Genomic DNA, 15053 nt, shown 5'->3' with positions numbered 1-15053 from the left:
GAGGCACCATTTCAAGAATTGATGGATTTAGTCAAGGAATATTATGAGCCGAAGCCTCCTCTAATTCTGAGACACTATCGATTATACCTGGCAATTTGAGAACTAGGGAATCCATATCAGGACTTTTGTCTAGGTTAAGACAACAAGCAGATGCATGTGACTTTGGTTTAATCCTTAATGAAATGCTGAGAGACCATTTGGGATGTGGGATTAATGATTTAATCATGCAAAACTACCCACAAGCTGAAGCTCAACTGGACTTCAAACAGACACAACAGGCTTTACCATTAGAAAACGCAGCAAGTGGAGCATATGAGTTACAGGCTTTTCCAACAGAAATGGACACCCTCGCCAGGCTGACTGAGCTTGGGGAATGCCACTTGAGTGAAGTCAATTACATAGCCTCACTCGTGACATATCCTGAACATAGGGGCTCTATGTCAGCCCACTGCAAAACCAAGCCAAGCCTTGGCCAAACGGTGAAAATTTTCTTTGGGATCCAGGCTGGCAAGCCACTGAGGTTGCTGTCAGTATGCAGACTCAAGGCAGCAAGTGTCCCACTATGCCTAAATTGAGTAAGAGAACTCATAGGCCAGTCCCCAGGAGAGTGCACCCCGTGGAAAGTCCATCTACACCTTGGTTTGGAACATTTAAGTTACTTAGTAAGACGTCTGGTTAAATGGTCTTCCGGTCTGATGGAGGTAGTTACTGGTGCAGCTGTATCAGTGATCGCAGAACAAGTCTTTAACAGAATTCGCTCTGGACTCCAACACTTTAAGTTTGTGCAAGAACTCAGCTAGACTAAGAATCTACACAGGGGAATCTCAATTTACAGATAAAGGGTACAACTTTGGTTCCGGTCTCTTACGAGAAGTAGCTGTATCAGTTACTACTGATTGTATTAAAAGGCTCAGGCCCAGGCTGGAAGGGGTGGAATTGGTTGAAAAAGATTCACCCAGATATCGAAAAATGTTGAGCCTTAGCAAATGGCTGCCTGAGTGGAGTCCTAATTAAATAACCATATGTTCTTCACAAAGGTCTAAGGACTATCAAAGGAGCCAAGGCCACCTTGCATGTTGACCAGGAAGCAATTCCATGATTCTGCAAGGCCCGCCCAGTGCCATTTGCATCATGGGCAAAAGTAGAGGCAGAAATCAGAAGGCTGGAAAGTCAAGGAATCATCAAACCAGTATGGTTTGTGGAATGGGCAGCACCAATCATACTGATTGTGAAGTGCAACGGGTCAGTTTACCTTTGTAGGGATTTCAAACAAATGATAAACCGCTTCTGGCAGCTGGATAAATACCCATTCCCTTGCACAGAGGATTTATACGCAATGGTGGGGGAGGTGCTGTCCTTCACGAAGCTGGACGTGAGCCATGCATACTTGCAATAGCGGTTGGATGAGGATTCCTAGAATTTTGCTACAATTAATACCCATCAAGGTTTGTACCAATATATATGAAACTGCCACCTGGGGTATCATCAGCCTGTGCAATTATCAGTGTACGATGGAGAACATTTTAGATGACATACTGATAACAGGGAAGACCACTAAAGAGCATTTAGAGAACTTGGACATAGTGCTTAAATGTTTCTGCCAGCCAGACGCATGCGTTAGAAGGGAAAAATGTGTGTTCTAGGCACCCCAAGTGACCTACTTGGGCTACAAGGTCGACGAGACCAGGTTACATCCATTGGAAGATAAAGTGAGGGCGATGAAAGGTGGCCTGGCTTTCACGCCTGTACCAGAGGTCAGGTCTTTCTTTGGGCTCATGAATTATTGTAGAAAGTTCATACATAACCTGGAACTAATCCTGGCACCTTTGAATCAATTCCTAAAAAACGGTCAGCCTTGGAAATAATTGCACAGCCAAGCCATAGCTTTCAGGAAAGTGAAGAAACAGCTATCATCCCCTAAGGTGTCAGCACGCTATGATCCAAAGCAAGATCTGGTATTAACATGCAATGCCTTCCCATACGGTATTGGGGTAGTGTTAGCTCATAGGTGGCCCAATGGAGAGGAACGCCCAGTTGCATACACATCTAGCACTTAGGCTAATGCAGAGTGTACATACACCCAGATAGAGAAGGAAAGTTTGGTGGACATATTTGGAGTTAGAAAGTTCCACCAACATCTTTTAGGGATGTAAATTTGTAACAATAATGGACTACAAACCCCTGTTAGGTCTACTTCAAGAGCACAGGGCCGTGCCACCCATAGCTTCAGGCCAATTTCAGTGGTGGGCTACAATACTAAGTGCAGATAATTACAAGTTGGAACACCATGAGGGGCCAAGTAGCTAATGTGGATGCATTGTGCCACCTCACACTGGCAGATCCAGTGGCGGTATCACTGGTGGTGGAAGAGTCCGTAATGGTTTTAGATTTTCTGGATCCACTTCCAGTCACAGCTGACAATATCAGACACCAAAAAATCCAGTCCTGGAAAAACTGAAACAGCTGGTGGTGATGGGGGACACCAATGGGCCATCACAACCAGAAAGGAAGCCGTTTTGAATACGGACAGACCACATCACAGTAGAGGATGGCATATTATTACAGAGTGATGGTCTTGAGCAAAGGTCACTGCCCGATACTAGCTCCACTCCACCAGGGTCATCGAGGGAATTCCAAAATTAAGATATTGGTGAGAACTTACGTCTGGTGGCCAGGATTGTTGCAGACATAGCCTTTTTGGTGGGGCAGTGCCCAGAGTGCCCACAAGGAATGGCCAAGTAAACTCTGGACTCAGTTATACATCAACCATGCAGGTCCGTTCATGGGCTCAATGTTCATAATCATTGTGGATGCCCACTCAAAGTGGCTGGATGTGCATAGAGTTCATTCATCAAACATGGGGTCAACAATAGAGAAACTGCACGCATCTTTTGCAATAAACAGACTCCCAGAAGTCTGGGCCATTGTTTACCATCAAGGAATTTGAGTATTTCCTAGAGTTGAATGGCATTTGACACATTAGAACAGCCCCATCCCATCCATCATCCAATGGTCTGATGGAAAAAGCAGTCCAAACCGTGAAGGCAGGCTTAAAGAAAACAGCCGACAGCTTTGCTAGATACCAAACTGTCCTGGTTCCTACTGGATTATGGGACCACCCCTCATGCAACTACAGGGACAGCTCCAGAGTTGCTAATGGGGAGAAGACTCTGCACCAGGTTAAATTTGACCTTATCGGACCTGGGGAGTGCGGTGTGTGAATGAGAAACGGCATCAGGAACGTCAATGCTGTACGCAAAACCCCGCTAAGCAAGAGAGACAGTTTACTTCAAGGGACAAAGTTTGGTGGAGGAACCATGGGAATGGCCCTGCATGAATAAGAGGCATGGTTGATGCGAGGTCAAGTCTAGCAACGTGTAAAGTTCGGGTATGTGTGGTGGTCCTGAACGAGCAAGTGGACCATATGAAAGCTGCAAACTCACAAATGGGGCAGGAGGTGAGCTAATGTGCGCTACACGTGGCCCATATCCGAGGCAGAGTCGGAGAAACATGACCTGGTGCTAAAACACTCCAAGGGGAGCTACAAAAAAAAAACCCGGCCCATATCCTCAGACTCAGATGGAGAGGAATGTAGTGATTGTAACAAGGTCAGCCTGATGGACCTCAGAATATGAGTTCCCTGACTGGGGCTGTTAACGTGGTCCAATCAGGGAGCCCTGGCTGACAGATATAAACAGGAGTATCAGACATCTTGTTCACTCTGAGAGCTGGCTCCGAGGAAGCTAGACCAGCTTTAAGGACTTTCCACGTGTAAACAGTGGGTGACTCGGTAGCTGGATACCAGCCTCTGTGGAAATATTTCAATCGAAAGATTTCTCTATTACAGCAGTCTATGTAATCAATGAGAGAGATCTCCTGTACATAGATTTGTCCTGCACTAATAGGCAGCAGTTTCGAGTGGACACAGTTGGCTCTGTTTCAGCAGAGAAGTATTCTTGGGGTGGGTAGAGGTTGGAGGAGTTCACTGTAATAGGGAGGGGCAAGATCATGGAGGGATTTAAAATGGGAAAAAACATTTAAAAATTGAAGACATTTAAAAACTGAGAGACAATGCAGTTCAGAATGTAAAGGTATGATGTTTGATGAGACTTGATACAGAATAGTGGCAAGAGTTTAAGGTGAACTGAAGCATTCAGAGCACTGGCAATGACAGTCCAACCATGAGAACTTTGGAGTATCTGACCTTGGAGCAGACAAAGCAAAGTCTCACCAGCGAATTAGCTGCGCCGACAGGTAGAGGCAAGAAATGTTAATAGAAAACTTGGATTCTTATCTTCTGGAAATGTATCTTGCTCAATTTCGGTATAAGTACCCTCTGATTTGCCATAGTCATATAAGCCTAGGCTGAGGCTAAACTAGTCAACAAATCACCAAGATTTAGGGTCATGACCTCTCACTCAAGGTGACAGAAAATCATCCTTATTCGGCTTGAATGTTAATCAGAACTCATCCATTGTACAAATAACCAAAATCTATTTGTAGGGAATAATGTTATACAAACAAATAATTTGGCTATAAATGATAAATAATATTCAAATGTATGAAATTATCATCCCATTATTGTGTACTGCATAAACAAATGATATTATTTCGATGTGAAACATAAGAAACATGACAGTCATAATGAGATAGTAGGAACTGCTGATGCTGGAGTCTGAGATAACAAGGTGTGGAGCTGGAGGAACACAGCCGGCCAGGCAGCATCAGAGGAGCAGGAAAGCTGATATTTCGGGTCTGGATTTTCTGAAGAAGGGTCCAGACCGGAAACACCAGCTTTCCTGCTCCTCTGATGTGCCTGGCCTGCTGTGTTCATCCAGCTCCACACCTTGTTATGACTGTCATATTACTGTTTTCTCTTCTCCTCACGCATCTCATCAGTCCCAGATAAGAATTTCCCATTTAAATTTTAATTTCCACCCAAGTAAATTTGGTGTTTCTACACATCGTTCTTGAAATTATTTCAGTAGTTTTGATGACAAAGAATAAAGATTTTACACAGGGATGAAGGCTCTTTCACAAGTACCAATGCTTGTCCTCAGCAACAGCTGTCTTTAGGGGACGGACAGGTTTCACATAATTGGTATTGGCAACTTAATCTCAAAGTGCCTATGCAGTGAGGTACTGACATTATTGAGCAGATAGAATAACTACCATGATTAAGAATCAGTCAGGTCATGGGGCACTGGAACTACAGAATGACCAAATTGAAAGTGGCAGATCCCTTCTTAAAGAACATTATTAGGAAAATTGGGTTTTTTTGTTCATTTTTCTTACCAGACCTTTCTGATACAAATTTTACAATGTCCTAGCCAGTATTTTTAACTTTAAACCCCTGGATTGCTGACTCAGAAGTACGGCCACTGATCAGAGAAATACATCTGTAAGTACATTTTACAGCATGGCTTGGTACAGTCAGGTGACCTTTCCACCATGTGTTTTCACCTTAGAAGGTGAAGCCGTTTTACATGAGATATGATATCACAAGTGTGCAAGTGAAATTGCGTGGATTGAGAGCAGTAAGAGCCAGCCATTGTTTTTCAAACAAAAACTAGCAAGACACAGAACAGGAGTCTGAAACTCTGAATTACTGGGTGAGTCAGGATGGCAGGGACCCTATTGCCGTGGAAATGAAAGGAGGCATGAATCAGAATTTGAACTTCTTCCAGTTTCAGACTTCTCGATAAAGGTCATTCCTACTCTCAATGCAAAACATGATTACTTGCAAGGGAAACTGGATGCAAGTGACCTTTCTCTAACTACATTCCGGATATCGTTCAAGAGACAGAAATGGTTGCGCATGTTGTTTGGCATCTCCATTTCACCAGAAGAGTGTCAGGATGGTCAGTGATCAGAACTGGAGAGCCAGTCAGAGTGCAAACATTCAACACTCTCAACAAGCGTCAGCCATACGGCAACTTGAGACCTGCACAGTGCGGGTGTCACTTCAATCGTTAGCAGTGAATATGGACAACTAGCAATATTGTTGCAATCTTAAACATACACGTAGAACCTGCTCCCTCACTGCAAAGAATTGATTAGGTAGATGTGATGCCCCCAACTGAACAAGAGAACAGATTAGCCATCCAACTCAGAGATTCATGCTCCACAACAAGAACAATGGATCAATAGCACCAGTTACACTCACCCAAAAAATTACATCCCCCTGTCAAAGGAAAATTATCTCCAGAATAGCCAGATATCAGATGAACGGCCAATAACGATGCACATGCATCCCCTTAGAAGACCTGCATGATTTAAAGATTGTGAATATGAATTTCTTGGACAAGACTGAGAATCAAGGCATGTTAGCAATTCTGCTTATTCCATTAAATAATCCCTGAATTATCTCTCTCTCTCACCAATCGATCTCTCTTCAAAAGTCTCCTTTAATTCTCTTCAACCATTACCTTCCGTCAATCGTATGGTCTTTTCTGTGGGAAGCACCGTACAATCCAAAGTTGTTGTTGAGCACAAGGAGTCACAAGCAGTAAAATTCAGAGTCAGAAGCAGAAAGGAAGATCAGACAGAAGGACGGAACGCTACTTGGGCGGGGACAGCAGCTAAGAATTGAGCAGAATCAGATGTCATGGCCACTTGGAAAGGCATAAAGATGTTTTGATTCAAAGAGGTTGTCCAGTAAAACTAAAAGAGGAACTGAGATTGAGGCTGGTGAACCTGAAGGAGTAGCAAGATACAGCTACAAAATGGCAAATGTGTGACTATGAAAACAGAGCAGTAAAATACAGTTCCTTAAAGAGGAAGTGAAGCTTGTCAGGGGTCAATGAAACCTAACTTGCCAGGTGCAAGGAGAAAGCCTGACCACCAATTAATGTAAAGGCTGGGAACAGTGAACAACATTGAACTCTTGAGTGACAACTGAAGGTACAGATGAAAGCTAAGTCATGCACTACTGACAGTAAAGTGGTTGATCATTTCCAGGGAAAGATAGTCTAGATTCTTGCAGCAACTCTTCACAACATCAAAGACAACATGCAAAATATCATCTGATCTCTTCCACAGAAACTAGCTTCCAGCACAGCCAGAATATTGCAACAGTTATGTTTCAGGAAAGTGCACACTTTCCAACTTAAAATAATATTTCAACAAGTTTCCATGTAACCTCCACTGTATATCACAAGGTCGGCCCTGACCACCTATCATGATAAGGTTGTGTTTTCTTTTTTAAAAAAAACTATTTTTAAAGACCTCAATGAGAGTTTATCATCTACTACACACCAGATCCCGTGGTATGGCATTGGAAATCACCTCAACACAATGAGCACTGTTTCAGCAAACTCCAAGATTTACTCAATTAAGCAATGTATCTTAAATCTAATTTGTTTTGTAGACAACTCATTGCAAAACATTGATAACTCTATTATACTTGGTTCAATTAATTATAAATATGGATTATCATCTCTAAACTCCAGCAGCTTTGGCCAGAAATTTCCTCAGCACTGCTCCCCTTCTGCTCCTGTGACTTTGCCAGGATTATATCAGAAACCCCACTGCAATACAGAAATGGGAATTCCATCTCCCATTTGATCAAGTTTCAGCAGTAGAGTGAGAAAATCTCCGAGGGAATTAATTGTTCACGCAATGTTTTGAACAGGCTAGATAGATGATGGAAGAAACAACAACAATTTATCTTTATATCGCATCTTCAATGCTTTCAAAACATTTCAAAGGAGCCACCTATGAAGATGTTAAGAGGAGAGACAGAAAGGTAGAAATATTTAGGGAGGGAATTCCAGACTGTAAGGCCTGGGAACGGGAAGGTGAGTAATAGGATTTTGGAACATACAGTGAGGCACACAGAATTATGCAATCTGCGGCAGGATTGGAACCTGGCTCCCCAGAACATTACCTGGGTTTCTGGATTAACGGTCCAATGATAATACCACTAGGCTATCACCTCCCCCGCTATTTAAAAAGGAAGGCAATGAGAATCATGGCAATTGGCCAAAAAAATCTATTATCCTTGAATCATGCCTCTTTGTCTGTTTTGTGACTATTCCTGATTCTCTGTGTAACTCCACCTCTGATAAATCTGGGCATTTGATTTCTCTCACACCATCCTGATCTTCCGTCTCTCTCGTTCTTTGTCAGGATGCATGCTTTCTATTTAAAATGAAAGCATTCTGTTGCTTCCCTTGCTACTGGTGAGACCTCTCTATCCAGAAACTTCCTGCAAAAACCAAAGTAGCAATCCCATCATTTTTTGCTGCTTCTGGAAGCTCCTGTCTCCTCTCCTACTCCCAAACCTGTCAGCTGGCCTTTTACATTCACTCCTGTGTCTTTAGCTATCACACTCCTCCCTGCCCTCTGCAGTTAATTGCTGCTGTTTGACAATGGAGGACTGCCTTGCATAATTGTTTGCAGCAACATTCTTTCAACAACTCGTGCTTCAGGGGCCATGATCTTTTTAAATGTTTGCTTTTCATCCTCCAGCTACAACATAGCACCTGCAAACACAGACCTGTTGAAAAAATAGGGTAAAAGCCAAGTACTGCAAATGCAGGAAATCTGAAATCAAAACAGAAATTGCAGGATAAACTCAGCCCATCTAGCAGCATCTGTGGACAGAAAAATGTGCAGCTAACCCGGTCTCAAATGAAGTAATTCAACTCAGAATGTTAACTTTGTCCCTCACTCCACAGGAAGAGTCAGACCTACTGAAAGAAGCTGCACACACAGCATTGTGGTTATAAACTAGACAACAGTGAGGTTAATCAACATTCACAAGCACTGAGGTCAGCAGTGTGTCTAGAATAAAGTGTCTGGTGTCCCATCCTTTTTATTATTGTTATGCCAAAGTATGGTAAGACCATCCTTAAGTTGGAAGGCACATTGAGTAGTGGAGATGGAATCAGAAAGTTAATGAAAGAGATGATGATCATAGAAATCTTAGAATCATAGAATCCCTGCAGTGTGGAAGCAGGCCATTCTGCCCATCAAGTACACACCGACCCTCCAAAGAGCTTCCCACACAGACCCATACTCCCTCCATCCTTTCCCTGTAAACCCCCCATTTCCCAAGGCTAACACACTAAGCCTGCACATCCCTGAACATTATGGGCAATTCAGCATGGCCAATCCAACTAACCTTGCACATCTTTGGACTGTGGGAGGAAACTGGAGGAAACCCACGGGGAGAATGTGCAAACTCCACTTGGACATTCGACCGAGGGTGGAATCAAACTCAGGTCTCCGGCGCTGTCAGGCAGCAGTACTAACCACTGAGCCACCGTGCCGCCCTGATGGATTAAGTGAATGGACAAAACTGGGTATTGTAAATCTGGAAGATAATTTTGGCCTGTCCAGAGCTGCCTTCTACACCCCGCAGTAGGTAGCTGTATCACTTACACATGTTGAGCTGCCTCACGAAGCTGGCCATGTTGTTGTGCTTGAAGTATTTGGGCAGTACTTCTTTAGCAAACCTGCCCTGATCAAAGACATGGAAACTGGTCCCACTCTAGAAATAGGATTAAAAGAAAAGAAGAAAACACACCGGTCACTTCACTGAATTACAGGGCAACCAAAAGAAACAAGATTCAAATTGAAGCACCAACGTAAACCATTCGGGCTGTCCTTCTCTTGACAGCATGCGAGGATTAGCAAACCCCTGTGTGTGTGTGTGTGTGTGTGTGTGTGTGTGTGACAGACTCCTTCACACGCTTCACTGGCCCAAGGACAGACTAACAAGTAACTTTATGAATCAAATGATTATTGAAATGCTGGGTGTTTCTTGCCTATGATTTTCTCACCCCAACAGTCAGTATGTATCTGGACTGTCCTGCTGAAGGGTGAATCATACTTCTGGTAGTCTCATACATGACTCTGTTGTGAAAGTAAATTGTTGCCTTGATTAAAAACTCACACTAGGGTCCTCCAATGTGAATGTGAAATGGGGCGATTTTAAAAAATCTTTGGTGGTACATTATTGACCATTTACAACTCCAAATAAGATACAAGATTGGCCACAATATCAGCTGAGACCACGTGGCCTTAAAGATTCATGTTGCATTTCCCACGCACCTTCCCTTAGTAGAAGAATAAACCATTACATGCCTTACAATGAGGATACTGATGATTTTTTTCTATTTCTACGTGTCAGAGTCCCCATATCTATAACAAAAGTACAGAAAGTAAAGTTACTAAATGACTACATTACCTGATGAAGGATTTAGCAAGACTGAAGAGTCTCTGAAAGCCAAAAAAGTACCCCTGGGAAAGTCAATAGGAACATAGAAAAAAAAGCTTTGAGTTCTGACAGAACATACTTCGTGAAGTCAGTTCCACTCAGCATTATATTGTATTTATAATTATGCATCATTCTCTTGCAGGATATATATTTAGAAAAAGCTGCAAGCTCCAGTTTCTATAACTGAACACAACCCTCTGCCAAACAAAGACATTTTCTAGTGATGGGGAGGTTTATTTAGAGATGGGCAGCTGTTCAATCTGTATATATGAATTGAAACAGTATACTTTCAGTATGTATTATTGACATATTAATACTTTGGACATAAATGTAAATTATAATGAATAGCATACAGCAGTCAATGTATATGGCTGATATTTAGACTAGGCGCTGAGATAATGTGTGTCTCTGGAATATTCCTACATACTGCTCAGTGAAGGCTTAGTGGGGAAAAGTGCCATTTGATACTGAGGCAGGTGGGGCACAAGGTTCTCAGCTTTGTTCCCTATTTGTGTTGTTAGCTGATAATCAATTAACTGGGCACCATACTTGACCCTAGTAACCATAGAGTAAGGACAGGAAAGAAAAATCCCAGGTGGGTTTCTCAGTCCCAATACTATCCAGAGATCCCATGTCACAAAGTGCACATGGCCAGTATGACTCTGTGATGGTGAAATAGGCTCCAGCATTCACCCATGAGGAATGACGAGTTGAGTAAGATATTGCAGGATTGTGGAACTACTTCCCCAGCACAAGTTACTGTCTTCAGAGAGAAGCAGAGAATAAATGGGAGTTTCGATGGGTGAGAGGTGGTGCACTCCCTAAACAATTCATCTTTCCCAACACAAAATCTTGAATTCACTTTAAAATCAATAAATGCAGTGATATGTAGAAGCAAAACACAGTGAAAGCTACTGACGAGTATCTTTCAGGGCTATTTAGCTGCCAGCCACTTTCTAGTCTCGAGGTACATGAGAAACAAGAACAGTGATGCTTTATGAACCCACCACAGGATCTAGTAAGATTACAGCTGATTGACTGCAACTTTCAATTCCCACTCCATCCCCATATTCCCTGAAGGCCTTAGTGTCCAGTACCAATCAATCTCTGTGTTGAACATACCCAGTGACTGATAATCCACAGCTTTTTTAAGGTGAAACATTTTGAAGATTGTCAAACCTTTGAGCATTAAATGGACTGGCCTCTTATTCAAAGATGTTTCATTTTAGAGTCTCCAGAAAGAAAAACACCCTGCCAGCATCCGCAGTTCTTTGGTTTCTTTCCCCCATTAGCAATTTTATCCAAAGTCCTTTACAATCATGATAAGATTTTAGTTATTTACTCCAAGTCCTTCGTAACAAAATGCAAAAGTTTCGAACAGCACTCGTTTTGCTTGTTGCTTGGTGTAACTGGAAACTAACTTGGTGATTTGAGTACAAGGTCACCCACGTCCCTCTAAATGCCAACATTATAAATGATTCAGATATATAGGAGGAATGGTTAGTAAGTTTGCAGATGACACCAAAATTGGTGGTGTGGTGGATAGTGGAGAAGATTATCTCAGAGTACAACGGGACACTGATCAGAATAAAATAGCCTTTATTGTCACCTGCACTCAATGAGAGCAGTGAATAGTTTGTAATGTTGCCTCTTGGCCCCATCTTAGGTACAGAATACCTAGGTACAGATACTTTAAGTGTTGTTACAGGGTAAAAAAGAATAGGTAAGCATGGGATTAAAGTTTCAAAAGTCCTGAATGATTAAAAAAAAGTGACAATTAAGTATGAGATAGTAGGAACTGCAGATGCTGGAGAATCCGAGACAACAAGGTGCAGGGCTGGATGAACACAGCAGGCCAAGCAGCATCATAGGAGCAGAGAGGCTGACGTTTCGGGCCTAGACCCTTCATCAGAAAAGGGGGAGGGGAAGGGGGTTTTGAAATAAATAGGGAGAGAGTGGGAGGCGGATAGAAGAGGGATAGAGGAGAGGATAGGTGGAGAGGAAACAAACAGGTCGAAGAGGCGGGGATGGGGCCAGGAAAGGTGAGTGTATGTAGGGAGTTAGGAAGGGGATAGGTCAGTCCAGGGAGGACGGACAGGTCAAGGGGGCGGGATGAGGTTGGTCGGTAGGAGATGGAGGTGCGGCTTGAGGTGGGAGGAGGGGATAGGTGGGAGGAAGAACAGGTTAGGGAGGCAGGGACGAGCTGGACTGGTTTTGGGATGCGGTGGGGGGAGGGGAGATTAGTTTTTGAAGTTCTAGTCCTTTTCCAACACGAGTCCGGCTTCAGAACACAAGGCCATGCTGCCTCCATGAGCTGGTCTCCCTCTAGGACTCACTCTGCTGCAGTCGCTCTGGGCCTCTGCCTCTGCTCCGGCCCACGCTTGTTCTGCTCCCATCGTTCTGGGACTAGGCCCCTGCTCGCTCTGCTGTCATCGTTCTGGGACTAGGCCCCTGCTCGCTCTGCTGTCATCGTTCTGGGACTAAGTCCCTGCTTGCTCTGCTGCCATCGTTCTGGGACTAGGCCCCTGCTCGCTCTGCCAGCACTGTGGGACTCAGCCTGCATGCTCAGCTCCTGCCCAGGCTCCAGTAGTGACTCGTCTCCCTTGACTCCATTCGCCAGGTAGGTGTAGTTAAAAGTCGGTCGGGGGGAAGAAAAAAAATACTGCAAAGAGGGGGAGGAAAAAAAAGAAAAAGGAAAAGGAACCGTGAGCAGAGGAGCTCCAGCTGGAGCGTCTTACTCTGTCAACATCTTGTATTGGCCGATAAATGTGAGGTGCTGCATTTTGGAAAGGCAAATCAGGGCAGACTAATACACTTAATGGAAGGTCCCTGCTGAACAATGAGATCTTGGAGTGCAAGTTCATAGTTCCTTGAAAGTGGAGCTGCAGGCAGACAAGGTAGTGAAGGTAGCATTTGGTATGCTTGCCTTTATTGGTCACTGCATTGAGTTTAGGAGTTGGAATGTCATGTTGTGGCTGTACAGGATATTGGTTAGGCCATGTCTGGAATACTGCATTCAATTCTGGTCTCCCTGCTATAGGAAAGTTGTTGTTAAACTTGAAAGTGTTCAGAAAATATTTACAACGATGTTGCCGGAGTTGGAGCGTTTGAGCTGTTGGGAGAGGTTAAGCAGGCTGGGGCTATTTTCCCTAGAGCGTCGGAGGCTGAAGGGTGACCGAGAAGAGGTTTATAAAATCATGAGGGGTATGGATAGGGTGAATAGCCAAGTTTTTTTCCTTGGAGTGGGGGTATCCAAAATTAGAGGGTATACGTTGAAGGTGAGAGGGGAAAGATTGAAAAGGGACCTAAGCGGCAATTTTTTCTTGCAGAGGGTGGTGCTGCCAGAGGAGGTGGTAGAGGCTGGTACAATTACCACATTTAAGAGGCATCTGGATGGGTACATGAATGGGAAGGGTTTAGAGGTATATGGGCCAAATGCTGGCAAATGGTTCTAGATTAGTTTAGGATATCTGGTTGGCATGGATGAGTTGGACCGAAGGGTCTGTTTCTGTGCTGTACATCTCTACATATTTGCCCAGTCCCACCTTTTAAAAACGTTATACTTCCTACTGAAGTGGATAACTTCAAACTTCTGCTACACTGCATGATGGATTCTTCAGGTGTTCAGAACAATGCATAATGGGGAATAAATACTATTATACTCAGGTCCCCAAACCACATTTTAAATTCATTGTCATTAGCATAAAGATATGCCTGAAGCTGCTTGACAAATAGGAAAAAGGAAACAGATGTTAAACAAGGTTCAGATTGATCAGGAGGCAGGACTGAAAGGTTGGTTGGAGATAGGTTTTGAGGTTTTCTTTAAAAGGTGGCAAGGTTCAAGCAGGAAGTTTCAGGATAAGGACAAAAGCAGCTGCAAATTTGTCGCTCATTCAGGAAGGCAAGAGTTATTGTCTGTACAGTATAAATGTACAGGGATTCTGTTTGATCAGCAAGATACTGTGTAATGTACAGAGCACTGGTCATTCAGCAAGGAAGGGACAATCACTACATAGCTACGGAATTCTTGCATAAGAGCAACTCACTGTACATAACTGCTATTTACCCAGCAGGATTAGAGTATGTACTGTGGAAATGTGTAATGTGAGGTTAGTCAATGAGGTATGGGGAGCCTGAGAGCACTGTCCCAGTGCTGAGGTGTCATCATCCTTCATTTCAATTCAGAGCATGATTTGACTAAATGACTGACCAGAGTATAACATCCTGCAGCACATAAGATTTCACAATACGGTTAGCTCAGTAGCTCTAACTCAGAGGTCTACAGACCTGAGCAAGAAATACAGACTTATACGACGATGTAAGCACTGAGGGAGCGCATAGGTGCCACTTTTTTGGATGAGATGTTAAAACAAGATCCTTTCTGGGGGAGGTAACCAAGGTTCTTTTCTAAGAGCTAGGGAGTTATCCCTGATAGCCTAGACAGCATCTAACTCTGGACACTGTCTAACCCTCAAACAAAATCAGGAAAATAAAATCAGAACGATCCGATTATTTAACTCATTGCTGTTCATGGGCGCCTGCTGTGCTATACTGGTCTCCCATGTATCCTACATTACTTTAGAACTACAATTCAAAACTACTTTATCAATTGTAAAGTGCTTTGAGATGCCCTGAGATCTTGCATTTTGCTGCACTTTATGTTTCTTTCCAGATTTCCTGGTCATCACCACCTTAACCGGCACAGTGCTTCGTAACCACTTTAAAATGAAAGGCATGTCCAACTGATTTTTGTGCAATCAGACAGCTCACCACCACTGTTCAAAATGACAGTCGGAATGAAAGTGCTGATGTCTGGAGCACAAGGAAG

At 43.4% G+C, this 15053-nt stretch overlaps 1 protein-coding gene across 3 annotated transcripts in view; it reads right to left on the bottom strand.

Moving 5' to 3' along the window:
• hsf4 (heat shock transcription factor 4) overlaps positions 1 to 10228 on the bottom strand; it is a 43080-nt gene extending 32852 nt beyond the window's left edge. Inside the window, exons 1-2 of one of the 3 annotated variants that reach the window (XM_048605846.1) lie at positions 10196 to 10228; positions 9388 to 9496 (exon numbers count right to left, since the gene is read on the bottom strand). In XM_048605846.1, coding sequence (XP_048461803.1) covers positions 9388 to 9418 — 31 coding nt within the window. In that variant the 5' untranslated portion in view covers positions 9419 to 9496; positions 10196 to 10228. Of the gene's footprint in view, positions 1 to 6166; positions 6267 to 9387; positions 9497 to 10195 lie in introns of those variants that run through there. The other 2 variants (XM_048605848.1, XM_048605847.1) reach the window with 2 other exon arrangements.
• Positions 10229 to 15053: the final 4825 nt, after the last annotated feature.

The sequence above is a fragment of the Rhincodon typus genome, chromosome 15, assembly GCF_021869965.1.
Source record: "Rhincodon typus isolate 14 chromosome 15, sRhiTyp1.1, whole genome shotgun sequence".
In the NCBI taxonomy this organism is placed as follows: Eukaryota; Metazoa; Chordata; class Chondrichthyes; order Orectolobiformes; family Rhincodontidae; genus Rhincodon; species Rhincodon typus.
Note: the sequence above shows the minus strand (reverse complement) of the source record. Positions and strands in the feature narration are given on the sequence as shown.